Genomic DNA, 16774 nt, shown 5'->3' on the forward strand with positions numbered 1-16774 from the left:
GTAAATAAATTATTTTAAAATTATTCTGTGTGTTTTATTTTACCTACGATGCCAAATAAAAGTTTGAAGATGTCACATTGTCTATACATATATAAAATACTAGCAGTCCGCCCTGGCGTCGCCCGTGGTACATGTTTACGTCTCTCCATAAGAACCTCGTACTTCAAGGAATGTTATAAAAAAGAATTAACGAAATTGGTTCAGCCGTTCTCGAATTATGCGCTTACCAACACATTTTACAATTCATTTTTATCTTATAAGATGTACATTCAAGAAAACGAACAAAAAGCAAGTATAGATATTTTAATTATTTCATTGTCTAGGCATTTTCTTTCTTAAAAGTAAGATATACCTAAGTACCAAGTTCATTAAAATAGGAAATGATTTGCTATCACAGGAATTGAGGCAAAACTGTGTGAGAAAATATAATCCCAATCCCAATCCCAATTAGTCAAATTTAACAGTAACTATAACAGTGACAGCGAAAATGTGTTGCACCAGCGAAACATATTATATGTTTGCTGAATAACATAACACAACCCAGCCTTATATTTATTTCCGTTTAATCAGAATGAATGGTTAGTTAGAAAAAAAACGGAAAATCATGCAATTATCGGCAAATATAAGTATCACATTATATCTCATAAGATTCTCAAATCACATCTATAAAACAATTTTTCAGTATGTAGTATGTTTCCTATAAAATACAAGGGATAGTCCATAAAAACTCTATTAACTACCTTTTTATACATTCCTTCAAAATAAACCGACTGAATCATCATTATTTATGAACATATTCCACTCGAGACCAACGTTTCATCTTGGTTTTATTAGCAGAAAAATTCGTATTACGCTAATTATAGAATCAACTTAAGATAAACTTATGAAATTATTGTCACTAAAATCGTTGAAAAGTGCACAAAGCTTTTCATAAGGCAATGTTTTTCAAACATCGCTTCAACAGCAACCAAATTACCTATGTTTCACATTGAACATTCTTTTAGCGGATTAGTAGTAACGATATACCTTCTAACCTCATGAAGCACTAAAGGGTCAATTCATACTAGCGCAGAATCGAAGCGTCAATCGGAAACTATTTAACGAATTCACCCTTATCTCCACAATGTAGGTAATGCACATTTCTACAAAAGGAAAAAATGGCGCGCGAATTCACTTTGATTGTGAGGAATTTGAAGCTTCGATGCGCTTCGACTCTGCGCTAGTATGAATTGACCCAAACTTCGCAAACACGATTACGCAAATCTTCTATAGTATAGAATCGATATTAAATTATTATGCACATAAGCATCAATTCAAGGGTATCGAGTAGCGCACATTCCTTAAAGATTCCATACACTTTGAATCGCATCGAATAGTCGCTAAATCGTCTAAACTACAGGCGTAGCTAAACAGAAAGTATCAAAGTAGGTATCTAACACAAGTGATGATGAAACTATAATTTTGTAATATCTTTATTCTTTTTCATTCTATTTAAGCATTTTTTGTTATATCGGCGCTGTTTATTTCTAAGATATTTCTGAGGTGGAGAAACTATTCTTGTTTATATTATTACTAGATTTCTGCCCGCGGCTTTGCCCGCTTTGTCCAAAATCTAATAAATTATATACTAAATCCTTCCTCGAGAACCACTCTATCTATTTTAAAAAATTACATCAAGATCCGTTGCGTAGTTTTAAAGATTTAAGCATACTTTAAAAGGATATAGGGGCAGAGAAAGCGACTTTGTTTTATACTATTAATAAAAAATACTTATCGTATATAGATGAAATTGAAAAAATAGAAACAATTTAAAATAAAAAATATAAAGTGATGAGGTTAAAAAAATTGTCGACTTAAGAATTTCCTCTTTTTCACAGTGGGTTTACGGGATAAGAAATAAATATAATATTGGAAAATCAATTATTTATTCTGATACAAATATGATAATATTTTGCATAACAATATTGCTGCATCCACACTGAGTTAATAATTAAAAATTCGCTTATAACTATTGGACAAATCTTAAACCCGTTTTTTGGTTTTTAGCCAAATTTTGATAGATTCATAAAATATTTTTTTTTTGAAGAAAATACAGATTATATGTAGTTTTGATACAATATGCAGTTAACAAAAAACAATAAATTAGGAACATAGATATCTCATGGAAGTCAATTTTGTGTGAAAATTACATCAATGTGGATACAAAACAAAAATGCTTAAAATAATATTCGATTCAACTAAGAACAGGAAAGACCTAACCTAACCTTTTTAGTAAGTATTATAAAATAAATTGAAATAAACCTTCGTGTCACAAGATGGCGCAGACTCGATCCTATTCTTAGTTGAATCGAATTTTCATATAATCTGTGACTTATGAATAATGAGTTTCACACGTGTAACATTTTAAGTAATATTTTGATTATTTTTGTCTAGACAGCTTGAAATTTTTAATCTAAGTATATTTAAGTAATTTTCATATATAGGCATTAATACTTTTGAAGTGAAACTTCTTTAGGCGCGTTGAGAGTAAAATTTCAAGTTCGCGTCATGGCAATACCGTCACGTTATGGAATAAGGTGACGATTTTGGTAACTTTCAATCTTGCCAAAGAAGTTTCACTCCTGACACGTGTGCTCGGCACACACGCTCTTTTTTTAGTTTTATATACATTTTTTTTGTAATTCGAACAGTCCATAGTTGGCAGATAATTGTTTTTTTCACGCACGGAGGGAAGAATAAAATTTATTTTTATTTGAAAAGTTATCTAGACATAAAATAATCAACAATGTTCTTTATTCTAAGTATATCTCAGATATTAATTTCAAATACTATTTATTTATATTCGCACACAGTTTTAACATTTTACTTAGTAGTAGTCGAGAGTCGAGACAGTGTGACTTGTGAAATAAATGGTTTCAAAACAGTTTTGAAAATTAAGAAAGGCTAGTTACTTAATTTGAAAAATACATAATTAAAAAAAAATTGCAATATAAATAAAACAAGAAATATACTACCATTTGCCCGCGACTTTGTTTAAAATTAAGAATTCGAAAATATTTTTCAGAAAATCTGATTTGATGAAAATCTTTGCTTACGAACAATAAATAACTTAACCAAAATGCAAGGAATAGACAAAATGGCCATAGACCATAGATTACTAGATGATTAACGAATCGTGTCTTAAATTAAGCGAAAAACACTTATTTTTACCGACATTGAAAATGAGTAATTTTGTGCGAAATAATTTAATAATAATAATTATATTTAAACTCAATCTAGTCAAATATGGTCTATGGAATTCGTTTCAAAACTTCTTGATAAGTTATGGTTAAATTATCTGTCAGTTAAAATAACAATGTATGATTTTTTAACATAGTGTTGAATAGGCTATCAGTAACTTTATCAGCAAGTGAACTCAATATAAATATGAATTAAATATATTAATTTATATAAAATATAATGGACTTATCTTTGGTTCATATATAACGGTGTTCTTAAAAATAAAACGGTTTACACCTTATTTCCATAGATATAGTGTCAATTATTCTTTAACTATTGCTATTTCACATATTTTTAAATTATTGAGAGACATGTATATCAAAATACTGTTTAAATACATAGAATCAAACAGTAATGGTGTTTTTTTCTCTTAAAAGTGCACTTTTAGACATTTTAATAAAAAAAATTGAGAAAAATTATTATTTTCTATTTTTTTATGTCTATGATTTTCACTTAAAATAATTGAAACAGATTATAAACAATTAACTTAAAAAAATATGTACAAGAACTTAATTGTTTACAAGTGTCGTGCTATGACGCGATGTGTTGCGTCAGAACGCATCATAATACACTATTTTTAGTTTTTAGTGTTGATTTTTCAATACTTTGTTAAAACTTATTCTTCGAATATGATATTAAACAACCATTTCTAAATGTGTTATTATTTCTTATGATATTTTTTATGATTGTATTTTTTAACGAATGAATAGGTAAGTCTTTACCAAATATTGAAAAAGCCCTTTTTGGTATTAGAAAACCAAAATTATTATTATTTGACAAACATCTGCGTTGTGACCTTGGTTGTGACGCATCACATCACATCACAACACTACTAACTATTACATATACATTACTATGTTATTTTTAAAATACTTTTTTCTAAACCTGTTTTAGTGCAAGGCTATTATTTCTTTTATTCATTAGTATTTGTTTTTTTCTATTCATTAAAAACAATTTTTTATCTTTTAAAATACTTTACGCTTTTAAAATACTTATCATAAAGGTGCTTTTTCACCAATGTGCGAGTATGTGTAGCGAGGAATGTGTTGAACCAATCATATCGCTTCATTTAGTTTGAAGTTTGAAGCGTTTAACGTTTGAAGCGATACTATTGGTTAATTACAAACACATACCTCGCTACACATCCTCGCACATTATTGGTGGAAAAGCACCCTTAGTATGTTATTTTTAAATATTATTACATACGCATTAAACTTTCGTTGATAATTTTCAGTTTTTTACTTATTTCTGAGTATTTTTGTAAATGTAAAATAACATAACAATGTATATGAAATTTTTTAAACCAAAACTTAATATTAAAGAAACCTTTTTACAAATATCAAAATGAAATATACATTAAGTACCGTTGGTTCAATAAAACCGGGTTTAAATCTCGTTTTTTGTGTTTAGATCTGATTAAAATTGTAAAAATCAAGTTTTAAAGCCGTTTTTATTGTTACATACTCAGATTAGTACATAGTTGAGTGAATTTAAAATCGAGTCTTAAAAAATACAAATATAATAACCGGAGTTACTTAATTTTATAAAACATACACAAATAAATAAATTATGAAAAGGAAAAAATCCAATACCATTTTATAATACAATTTTTTTAATAAAAAATCTTCGACAATTATGAAAATAAAACCAATAAAAGGTAAGAATATAAATAATAAAACAATAAAATACAATAAACAGCGTGTTTTTAACAAAATTAAAGCTTAGTCGATAAAATTAAAAAACAACAACCAGTTTATTTTTGTCAATATACACAACGATTGGACCGTATTCGATGCTGATTTCTCCGACAGTAGTCTACTATATTTATATTCGAATAATATTGTGTTTTCATGATTTTTAGTACAAATCATGATTATTTATTATTTCGATTAATTTATAATGTGTGTGCGTGTTACGAATAATAAAAATATTTCTTCATTTGACGTCCAACTTTTGTCATGTTCGCGCAGAGTTCTTGGTCACTGTAAAATCAAAATTATCATTAGTGTAAATAATAAAGAGTTATGGACCATTTATTGATCCTTGGGGCACTCCTATTTGTGATTTCTTTTGGGAAAATCTATACTAATATTATAAAGCTGAAGAGTTTCGTTTGTTTGAACGCGCTAATCTCGAGAACTACTGGTCCGTTGTGAAAAATTCTTTCGGTGTTAGATAGCTCATTTATCGAGGAAGGCTATAGGCTATATATCATCTCGCTAAGACCAACAGGAGCGGAGCAAATTTCACTCTCAACGCACACGAAGTATCACTTCAATAAACAAAAAATAATTTTTTTTGTTTGTTTTAGATATATTACTTAAACTGGTTGACCCCGCACAGCTTTTCCTGGTGGGTTAACCAGGGATTTACAATTTATGTGAAAGTTTGTAAAAAAATTGTGATAAACTAGCTTTTCGCCCGCGTCTTCGCCCGCGTTTTCAAAGGAAAACCCGCATAGTTCCCGTTCCCGTGGGATTTACGGGATAAAACCTATCCTATGTGTTAATCCAAGTTACCCTCTATATGTGTGCTAAATTTCATTATAATCGGTTCTGTAGATAACTACATAAAAAGCTTGAAAACCATACATACATACAAACCTTTCCTCTCTATAATATTAGTATAGATAAATAAATTGAATTATAAATTGAATTTGTCTTACCGTATATCCCCCCACCCCCCGTTGCCCTTAGTCAGCTTTTTATTATGTTTCGCGCCCCCCGCACTTATGGTCGCCGTGATTCGAGTTGGAAACATGTATTGTTTGGCATTTTGCAACAATTTCTGCACTTTGCTTATCACGGTGGACGCATTGCAATTGGATTTCTTGTGGTGGATTCCGCTGAAAAAAAATATTTTTTTTTGTTTAGGAAATTATGGGCTAGTAGATTTTTCCAAGGTTTTTTATATAATGTAGTTCATGTGATGTAAATAGTGGTATTATATTTAAATAGTTGTAAAATATGATAAGATACAGAATTTGCGAAAAAAATGTTGTTCATGTGATAAACATACATTGTTTTAAGGCATTCAAATGCTTTATAAATATAAATTTATGAAGAATAGATAATTAATACACACAGAGCCATCATCGATGTTCATCACACAAATATTTGCTCTGGGTGGGAATCGAACCCATGCCCTCTGGCTTCGAAGGTACCAACTAAGCCAACCGGTCAGTCATTTTAGAATTAAAATGTTTAATCTAGAACTTAGACTTTAATTGACCCTCTTTTTTCTTGATCTTCTATATTTTTAATATCAACTCACCACTCCCCAATATGAAACACCCTTGGACCTTTACACAAAATAACTTTAAATTTCTCCCGTCCCGGTCGATTTTGGGACAAATGCAACAACGAATAGTCCCAGTTATAATCGTCATACGCACAGAACTGCTCCTGTAAAGCCATAATGTCATTCCACACCGTTTTATTGAAAACCATGCCCATGTTGTGCATGCTCGAGTGCCATGGCGTTATTTCGACCTGAAAAAAAAAAACAACTGTCAAATTTTTTTTTGCCGCGCTTTCGCGTGACAGCTGTCAAAGTCATAGAGTGGATGGAGTTCGATATGTTTTTTTTTGTGCAGTTTATTATTTTAATGTTTAAAATACGAATGAATAAAAACAAATTGCTATTTGAAAATGTATCAGCATTTTTGGATTTATATGCAATTTATTTTTTCAAAAACACCCCAATACATACCAAGGCATTCAAACGAAGAAAAAAATAACAATGAAAAAGAACATCTTAGACAAAAAAAAATCTATGTAACTAAGTATTTAATATACTTATGTATTTTATATATGATTTTTCATATGAAACTCGATCCACACTATGACAATGTTTTAAAAATAACCCTAGTTACTATTGTTTGAAAAATGGAATTTTATTTTTTATTCCTATAATAAAAAAATGACGCATATATCAATGAGGTTCAAGCAATTAATGAAATTATGAAAACTATTCAACAACTTTAAAAATATTATATGGTATAAATACAAGGTCATTTTTATGAAAATTTACATTTTTCAAGAGTTTCAAATGCAATGGGAAATAACTCAATTTATGATAAGATTAAAAAAATGACACATGCAAAAAATTTAGATTTCACAGCATTAATTAAAAACAAAACAAAAAACTTGAAAAACTATTTAAAATTAGTTTAAAAAAAAGACGGGTTGCACTCCGGGAGTGCCGGCAGAAGTGAAAACTTGATTATTAACGTTGAGCATGTTTGATATTTTGGAATGGTATCCGTCTTACGCTTTTTCGATCAGGTCACGTGTCCTGACGCGAGTTTAAGATTTTATACCCAACGCCGCTAAAGAAGTTTTCACTTTAAAAATTAGCATCGAGTTATGATCGAATATATTTTCTGCTTTATTAAAAATATTTTAAAAGTGCGTTCTATCTACAAAGCTACATAGCAAAATAGCATTTATTATAAAATAGCACAAGATAAAAACTATTTTAAAAAATTAATAAGACCTTTTTTGCAGTATTAGGCGCCATTTTTACAATCTTTGGTTAGTTTTCTTATTATTTATGGTTAAAAAGGCGATTTTTACATTATAGCATTTATACAATTTTGTATGGTACATGGTATATACAATATTTGGTTTGAAATAAACCCCGGTTACAATTTCATTCAAAACTTGCTGATTCTAAGTATTAACCTAAATTTTGTTTTTTTTTTTAACATAGACACATCTTCTGGTACATTTAAACGAAAACATTATATTTTAACAAGACGATTATTTTCGACGATTTCTTTATACATGCCTAATAAAACCTTAAAATATTAATATTTCGCATAATTCACAAACGACATTACATAATATTATTTATTGAAAAACTTGAATACAAAGGCAAATTAATGTAATAAAAAGATGAATTTAACAAAAACAATACAAAAAACGCACAAAATCTAACCACATATTTAATAAAAGGAATCTTGGACATTTCTAGCATATACTATTCCACTAACGTTCGATTTTATTGGCCAAGCAAGTTAAGCAACGCTAGTCGCGGCCACCTTAATGATGGGTCACCACTCACCACAATACGAACTAAACTCTTATCAGCTATAGATAATAGACTATATTAAGCTTAATAAAACCTTTTTGATAAATTTTGCCGGCTGGACATTTATTGATGTGTTTTAACGAATTAGTAAGTGATAATTAAATCATTCAGAAGATAAAAGATGAGTTTTAATAGAAAAATCCCTTAGTATAAGAAATTTGATTATTACCTTTATTAATAAATATTATATACAAGTGAACTCTATTAAAGGAAAAATATATAAAAAGTCTTAAATAAAAATACATGCTCTTATAAAAATGCATCACATTAAGCGCAATCTTTGTTATTAATTAGCAGAAACATTGTAATCTTGCCATGCCTTTTATAATCAACAAAAGAAGATAAAAACATTCGTGTTTTAACCGACTTCAAAAATAAGGAGTTTCTATCATGTTTCAAATATTACCTATCTAATATACATATTAAACTATATTTCAATAGAAATAATATTAATTTATTCATATTTATGACTCTTGACATTAATAAATGTATATAATATAAAGAATGGCTAAACCGATTTCAATAATGGTTAAATAGAATTTTATTACTTGGTTAAAATAAATGTATATTATTCTATAAAGTTCCATGCATGTTATATCTACCTACAATGGAAGCTGTTAGTAGTTTTTAGTAGAATATGGTAGGTTTAATTTTGGTGTCATGTCGTGAGGTGAAATAGAAGTTTTAATAGAAAATTACTTAAATATCAAAATTGAAATAAAAAAATATATGAATACATACTTAAATATTCATGTAACGATGGTATGAAATTGCAAAGACAGACCTGTATCTTTAACTTAGTGACATATCACACTAGCGGATTGCGAGCGGTTTCAAAGCGGAGCGGGTGCGCAACGAATACGTTGCGGTTGCGCAGCGAATTCGTTGCGGACGCGTGGCAGATGCGCAACGTTTACGTCGCAGTCATGTACACTCATTAACAAAATGGAATCCGTGCTGGTTGTTACTTATAACTTGTGATAGTATAATAATTATGAGATCATTATTTTTTACGAGTTTCATAACATGTTAATGTTTAGGGTATTGTTTTATCTATTAAATCTTGGTCGAAATGCAATCAGATAACTTAATTGCTCATTAAGAAAGTTCATTAGTGAAATAAATGTTAAAGCTCCTTAACTAAAACAGGGCTATCTTATTATTAGATAAATAGCAGTGAATAGAAAATTTTATCAAGCAACCAGCAACTCACTATCACTTTGCTCATAATTAGGTTCACAAAATCTCTTTATAACATACGTTGCTATGGGAGAGATTATACTGGTCAGTCGTTACATACTTTTGGAATGTATGGTACATTCTAAAAGTCCTAGTAATTCAATTTTATAGCACCTTTTTTTAACAACTCCAGTTGTTATTACATCTTTAGTTAACTGTTAAGTAAGTGCATTTCCACAGTACGGTTAAAAAATTGAGTGCTACAGAAACGATGGAAATATTGAATGGAAGTTAGGCAAGGCGGAAGGGCTGGCTTTTGTGCGAGAGTATACAAAATGACGCGTCCGCAACGAATTCGCTGCGCAACCGCGGCGTGTTCGTTGCGCGCCCGCAACGTATTCGTTGCGCACCCGCTCCGCTTTGAAACCGCTCGCAATCCGCTAGTGTGATATGTCACCAGTGACAGCGAAAATGTGTTGCACCAGCGAAACATATTATATGTTTGCTGAATAACATAACACAACCCAGCCTTATATTTATTTCCGTTTAATCAGAATGAATGGTTAGTTAGAAAAAAAAAACGGAAAATCATGCAATTATCGGCAAATATAAGTATCACATTATATCTCATAATTTTTCAGTATGTAGTATGTTTCCTATAAAATACAAGGGATAATCCATAAAAACTCTATTAACTACCTTTTTATACATTCCTTCAAAATAAACCGACTGAATCATCATTCTTTATGAACATATTTCTTTCACTCGAGACCAATTTTTCATCTTGGTTTTATTAGCAGAAAAATTCGTATTACTTACGCTTTAATTCTAGAATCAACTTTGTCAAAATTTAGATAAACTCATGAAATTATTGTCACTAAAATCGTTGAAAAGTGCACAAAGCTTTTCATAAGGCAATGTTTTTCAAACATCGCTTCAACAGCAACCAAATTACCTATGTTTCACATTGAACATTCTTTTAGCGGATTAGTAGTAACGATATAATCGAAGCGTCAATCGGAAACTATTTAACGAATTCACCCTTATCTCCACAATGTAGGTAGGTAATGCATATATTTCTACAAAAGGAAAAAATGGCGCGCGAATTCACTTTGAATGTGAGGAATTTGAAGCTTCGATGCGCTTCGACTCTGCGCTAGTATGAATTGACCCAAACTTCGCAAACACGATTACGCAAATCTTCTATAGTATAGAATCGATATTAAATTATTATGCACATAAGTATCAATTCAAGGGTATCGAGTAGCGCACATTCCTTAAAGATTCCATACACTTTGAATCGCATCGAATAGTCGCTAAATCGTCTAAATTACAGGCGTAGCTAAACAGAAAGTATCAAAGTATCTAACACAAGTGATGATGAAACTATAATTTTGTAATATCTTTATTCTTTTTCATTCTATTTAAGCATTTTTTGTTATATCGGCGCTGTTTATTTTTAAGATATTTCTGAGGTGGAGAATATATTCTTGTTTATATAATTACTAGACTTTAGCCCGTGGCTTTGCCCGGTTTGTCCAAAATCAGTTACTAAATCCTTCCTGGAAAACTACTCTATCTATTAAAAAAATAGCATCAAAATCCGTTGCGTAGTTTAAAGATTTAGGGTGCACTCACACACATCAGTCACCGTCAAGTCACCGATGACTGATCGGTGACGGTTCGTGTACGTATCCACAAACACCAGTCACCGTCATGTTGTCCGTCAGTCACGTCGCCGGTTTGACTGAATCATTGAACACATACATCAGGTTAGTCAGTGATTAGACGTGTGTCACGCTAGAGAACATGTAGCAATTGACGGTAGCACGACGCTGACTGAACTGAGACGTGACGGCACCGGGTGAGTGGGGATAAAAGTATGATACATGTATGGAAAGATTATTTGACGTGCCTGACCGGTGACGTCACTGATAGATTTCGTGCCGGCGACTGTCGTGTGGGAACAGAGTCATACTAGAACTATTGATACATATTTTTTTTTAATCCTGTCCGGTGACGTGCCGTGACGGTGACTGATGTGTGTGAGTGCACCCTTAAGCATACATAGGGACAGAGAAAGCGACTTTGTTTTATACTATGTAGTTGTAATAAAAACTGCTTGTTGTATATGGATGAAATTGAAAAATTATAAGCAATTTAAAATAAAAATGTTGTGTGGTTTTATGAAACCACGGTAAAAGTGAAACTGTTCGAACGGTTCCTAACACTGCTTTGTGTAGCGCATGTCGCGTGACGGACAGCTGCCGAGTAGGTATACCTACTCGGCAGCCGCGATACACGCGACATGCGCTACACAGACCAAAAAGTTTGAGACGATGTAATAAAAGTTTCACTTTAAAAAATATAAAGTGATGAGGTTAAAAAAAATGTCGACTTAAGAATTTCCTCTTTTTCACAGTGGGTTTACGGGATAAGAAATAAAAGAAAATATTGGAAAATCAATTATTTATTCTGATACAAATATGATAATATTTTGCATAACAGTATTGCTGCATCCACACTGAAGTTAATAATTAAAAATTCGCTTATAACTATTGGACAAATCTTAAAACCATTTATTGGTTTTTAGCCAAATTTTGATAGATTCATAAAATAATTTTTTGAAGAAAATACAGATTATAATATGTAGTTTTGATACAATATGCAGTTAACAAAAAATAATAAATTAGGAACATAGATATCTCATGGAAGTCAATTTTGTGTGAAAATTACATCAATGTGGATACAAAACAAAAATGCTTAAAATAATATTCGATTCAACTAAGAACAGGAAAGACCTAACCTAACCTTTTTAGTAAGTATTATAAAATAAATTGAAATAAACCTTCGTGTGATAAACGCTATGACGTCACAAGATGGCGCAGACTCGATCCTATTCTTAGTTGAATCGAATTTTCATATAATCTGTGACTTATGAATAATGAGTTTCACACGTGTAACATTTTAAGTAATATTTTGATTATTTTTGTCTAGACAGCTTGAAATTTTTAATCTAAGTATAAGTATTTAAGTATTTTTTTTCATATATAGGCATTAATATTTTTGAAGTGAAACTTCTTTAGGCGCGTTGAGAGTAAAATTTCAAGTTCGCGTCATGGCAATACCGTCACGTTATGGAATAAGGTGACGATTTTGGTAACTTTCAATCTTGCCAAAGAAGTTTCACTTCTGACACGTGTGCTCGGCGCACACGCTCTTTTTTTAGTTTTATACTTATACATTATTTTTGTAATTCGATCAGTCCAAAGTTGGCTGGTAATTGTTTTTTTCACGCGCGGAGGGAAAAATAAAAATTATTTTTATTTGAAAAGGTATCTAGACATAAAATAATCAACAATGTTCTTCATTCTAAGTATATCTCAGATATTAATTTTAAATACTATTTATTTATATTCGCACACAGTTTTAATATTTTACTTAGTAGTAGTCGAGATAGTGTGACTTGTGAAATAAATGGTTTCAAAACAGTTTTGAAAATTAAGAAAGGCTAGTTACTTAATTTGAAAAATACATAATTAAAAAAAATTGCAATGTAATAATATAAATAAAACAAGAAATATACTACCATTTGCCCGCGACTTTGTTTAAAATTAGGAATAAGAAAATATTTTTCAGAAAATCTGATTTGATGAAAATCTTTGCTTACGAACAATAAATAACTTAACCTAAAAGACAAGAAATAGACAAAATGGCCATAGACCATAGATTACTAGATGATTAACGAATCGTGTCTTAAATTAAGCGAAAAACACTTATTTTTACCGACATTGAAAATGAGTAATTTTGTGCGAAATAATTTAATAATAATAATTACATATATTTAAACTCAATCTAGTCAAATATGGTCTATGGAATTCGTTTCAAAACTTCTTGATAAGTTATAGTTAAATTATCTGTCGGTTAAAATGACAATTATACTGTAGAGTGTTGAATAAGCTATCAGTAACTTTATCAGCGAGTGAACTCAATATAAATATGAATTAAATATATTATAAAATATAATGGAGTTATCTTTGGTTCATATATAACGGTGTTCTTAAAAATAAAACGGTTTACACCTTATTTCCATAGATACAGTGTCAATTTTTCTTTGACTATTGCTATTTCACATATTTTTAAATTATCGAAAGAGACATGTATATCAAAATACTGTTTAAATACATAGAATCAAACAGTCATGGTGTTTTTTTTAAACAATTTAAAATATAAAAAAACAATAAATTATTGTAGAAAAATTATTCATGATTTTCTATATTTGTATCTAAGATTTGTATATCTATGATTTTTTCTTAAAATAATTGAAACAGATTATAAACAATTAACTTAAAAAAATATGTACAAGAACTTAATTGTTTACAAGTGTCGTGCTATGACGCGATGTGTTGCGTCAGAACGCATCATAATACACTATTTTTAGTTTTTATTGTTGATTTTTCAATACATTGTTAAAACTTATTCTTAAAATATGGTATTAAACAACCATTTCTAAATGTGTTATTATCTCTTTTGATATTTTTTATGATTGTATTTTTTAACGAATGAATAAGTAAGTCTTAACCAAATATTGAAAAAGCCCTTTTTGGTATTAGAAAACCAAAATAATTATCATTTGACTAATATCTGCGTTGTGACGCATCACATCACATCACAACACTAATAAAAATACTATTTCATATACATTACTATGTTATTTTTCAAATACCTTATTTAGAGAAACCTTTAGTTTTAGTGCAAGGCTCTTATTTTATTATTCATGAGTAATTTGTTTATTAAATGTTTTTTTTATCAGTTTTAAGGCAAGGCTTTTAAAATACTTATCATAAAGGTGCTTTTTCACCAATGTGCGAGTATGTGTAGCGAGGAATGTGTTGAACCAATCATATAGCTTCACTAGCTGTTGCCCGCAGCTTCGCCTGCGTGGAAAAGATAAATAAACATGATAGAAATTTTCATCCCCTATTTTTTCCCCTTGGGGGTAGAATTGATCAAAATCCTTTCTTAGGGGACGCCTATGTTATGACATCTACCTGCATGCCAAATTTCAGCCCGATACGTCCAGTGGTTTGGACTGTGCGTTGATAGATCATTATATCAGTCACCTTTGAGTTTTATATACATACTAGCGGTCCGCCCCGGCTTCGCCCGTGGTACATATTTACGTTTTCTCTACATAAGAACCATCCTCGTACTTCAAGGAATATAATAAAAAAAGAATTATCGAAATCGGTTCAGTCGTTCTCGAGTTATGCGCTTACCAACACATTTTGCGATTCATTTTTATATATAAGAAGATATATATAGATTTAGTTTGAAGTGTGAAGCGATTCTATTGGTTACTTACAAACACATTCCTCGCTACACATCCTCGCACATTATTGGTGGAAAAGCACCCTTAGTATGTTATTGCACGCCTCATAAGCGAAGCGTTGAGGTGGGTACTACTGTCACTTCGCGCAAAACATCTGATTTTTCAAACTTAAAATGTCTTTATGTATCATACATTGCACTTGTAAGATAATACATACACACACATATTAAGAAAAAACACTATTTTTAACGTTCATGATATTTTTGATGTCATTTTTGTTATTTAAACTAGTTAAAAAACAGTTTAAAAAAGTTCTGTCTTGGACGTCCGTGTGTCTGTATGTGCGGATCCTTTTTCTTGTTAACACGATAGCGACCGAAATACTTTACTAATCGAGTCTTTTTTTTTCTCTTACGCTTGAGTATGCTCAGGAATAGAACCCTTTCATTTTTCAGGGTCTGATTCGATGTGGTTTAATTGTTATTAAATAAACAAAAATAATAATTAATAAATAATAATTTAAAAAAAATTATGAGGCGTGCACTTTTGGATTTTCCAAACTATTTTTAAATATTATTATTATAGCATTAAACTTTCGTTGATGATTTTTAGTTTTTTACTTATTTCTGAGTATTTTTGTAAATGTAAAATAACATAATAATGTATATGAAATTTGTTAAATTAAAACTTAAAAATAAAGAAATATTTTTACAAATATCAAAATGAAATATACATTAAGTACCGTTGGTTCAATAAAACCGGGTTTAAATCTCGTTTTTTTGTGTTTAGATCTGATTAAAATTGTAAAAATCAAGTTTTAAAGCCGTTTTTATTGTTACATACTCAGATTAGTACATAGTTGAGTGAATTTAAAATCGAGTCTTAAAAAATACAAATATAATAACCGGAGTTACTTAATTTTACAAAACATACACAAATAAATAAATTATAAAAAGGAAAAAATCCAATACCATTTTATAATACAATTTTTTTAATAAAAAATCTTCGACAATTATGTAAATAAAACCAATAAAAGGTAAGAATATAAATAATAAAACAATAAAATACAATAAACAGCGTGTTTTTAACAAAATTAAAGCTTAGTCGATAAAATTAAAAAACAACAACCAGTTTATTTTTGTCAATATACACAACGATTGGACCGTATTCGATGCTGTTTTCTCCGACTGTAGTCTTTTTAGATTTTTAGTACAAATCATGATTATTTATTATTTCGATTAATTTATAATGTGTGTGCGTGTTACGAATAGTAAAAATATTTCTTCATTTGCCGTCCAACTTTTGTCATGTTCGTGCAGAGTTCTTGGTCACTGAAAAATAAAAATTATCATTAGTATAAATAATAAAGAGTTATGGACCTTTTATTGATCCCTGGGACACTCCCATTTGTTATTTCCTTTGGGAAAATCTATACTAATATTATAAAGCTGAAGAGTTTGTTTGTTGGAACGCGCAAATCTCGAGAACTACAGGTCCGATGTGAAAAATTTTATCGGTGTTAGATAGCTCATTTATCGAGGAAGGCTATAGGCTATAATATCATCTCGCTAAGACCAACAGGAGCGGAGCAAATTTTTCTCTCAACGCACACGAAGTATCACTTCAATAAACAAAAAATATTTTTTTTTTGTTTTAGATATATTACTTAAACTGGTTGACCCCGCACAGCTTTTCCTGGTGGGTTAACCAGGGATTTACAATTTATGTGAAAGTTTGTAAAAAAAATGTGAAAAACTAGCTTTTCGCCCGCGTCTTCGCCCGCGTTTTCAAAGGAAAACCCGCATAGTCCACGTTCCCGTGGGATTTCCGGGATAAAACCTATCCTATGTGTTAATCCAAATTACCCTCTATATGTGTGCTAAATTTCAT

At 30.2% G+C, this 16774-nt stretch overlaps 2 protein-coding genes across 6 annotated transcripts in view; both read right to left on the minus strand.

The window, feature by feature from the left end:
- The window catches only part of Nup98-96 (nuclear pore complex protein Nup98-96), a 282640-nt gene that overhangs the window by 30918 nt on the left and 234948 nt on the right, over positions 1-16774 (minus strand). The gene's annotated exons all lie outside the window — the stretch shown is intronic.
- LOC149475030 (alpha-1,6-mannosyl-glycoprotein 2-beta-N-acetylglucosaminyltransferase-like) overlaps positions 4268-16774 on the minus strand; it is a 66050-nt gene continuing 53543 nt past the window's right edge. For 3 of the 5 annotated variants that reach the window (XM_089713885.1, XM_089713881.1, XM_089713883.1), the window contains 3 exons: positions 6553-6770; positions 5945-6124; positions 4268-5261 (listed from right to left, as the gene is read on the minus strand). In XM_089713885.1, the coding sequence (XP_089570011.1) occupies positions 5192-5261; positions 5945-6124; positions 6553-6770 (468 nt within the window). In that variant the 3' untranslated portion in view covers positions 4268-5191. Of the gene's footprint in view, positions 5262-5944; positions 6125-6552; positions 6771-12006; positions 16216-16774 lie in introns of those variants that run through there. The other 2 variants (XM_089713882.1, XM_089713884.1) reach the window with 1 other exon arrangement.

This window comes from Colias philodice, chromosome 31 (genome assembly GCF_061535455.1).
Source record: "Colias philodice isolate Cphi_HAF_F1 chromosome 31, ilColPhil1 Martin Lab GWU primary, whole genome shotgun sequence".
NCBI lineage: Eukaryota > Metazoa > Arthropoda > Insecta > Lepidoptera > Pieridae > Colias > Colias philodice.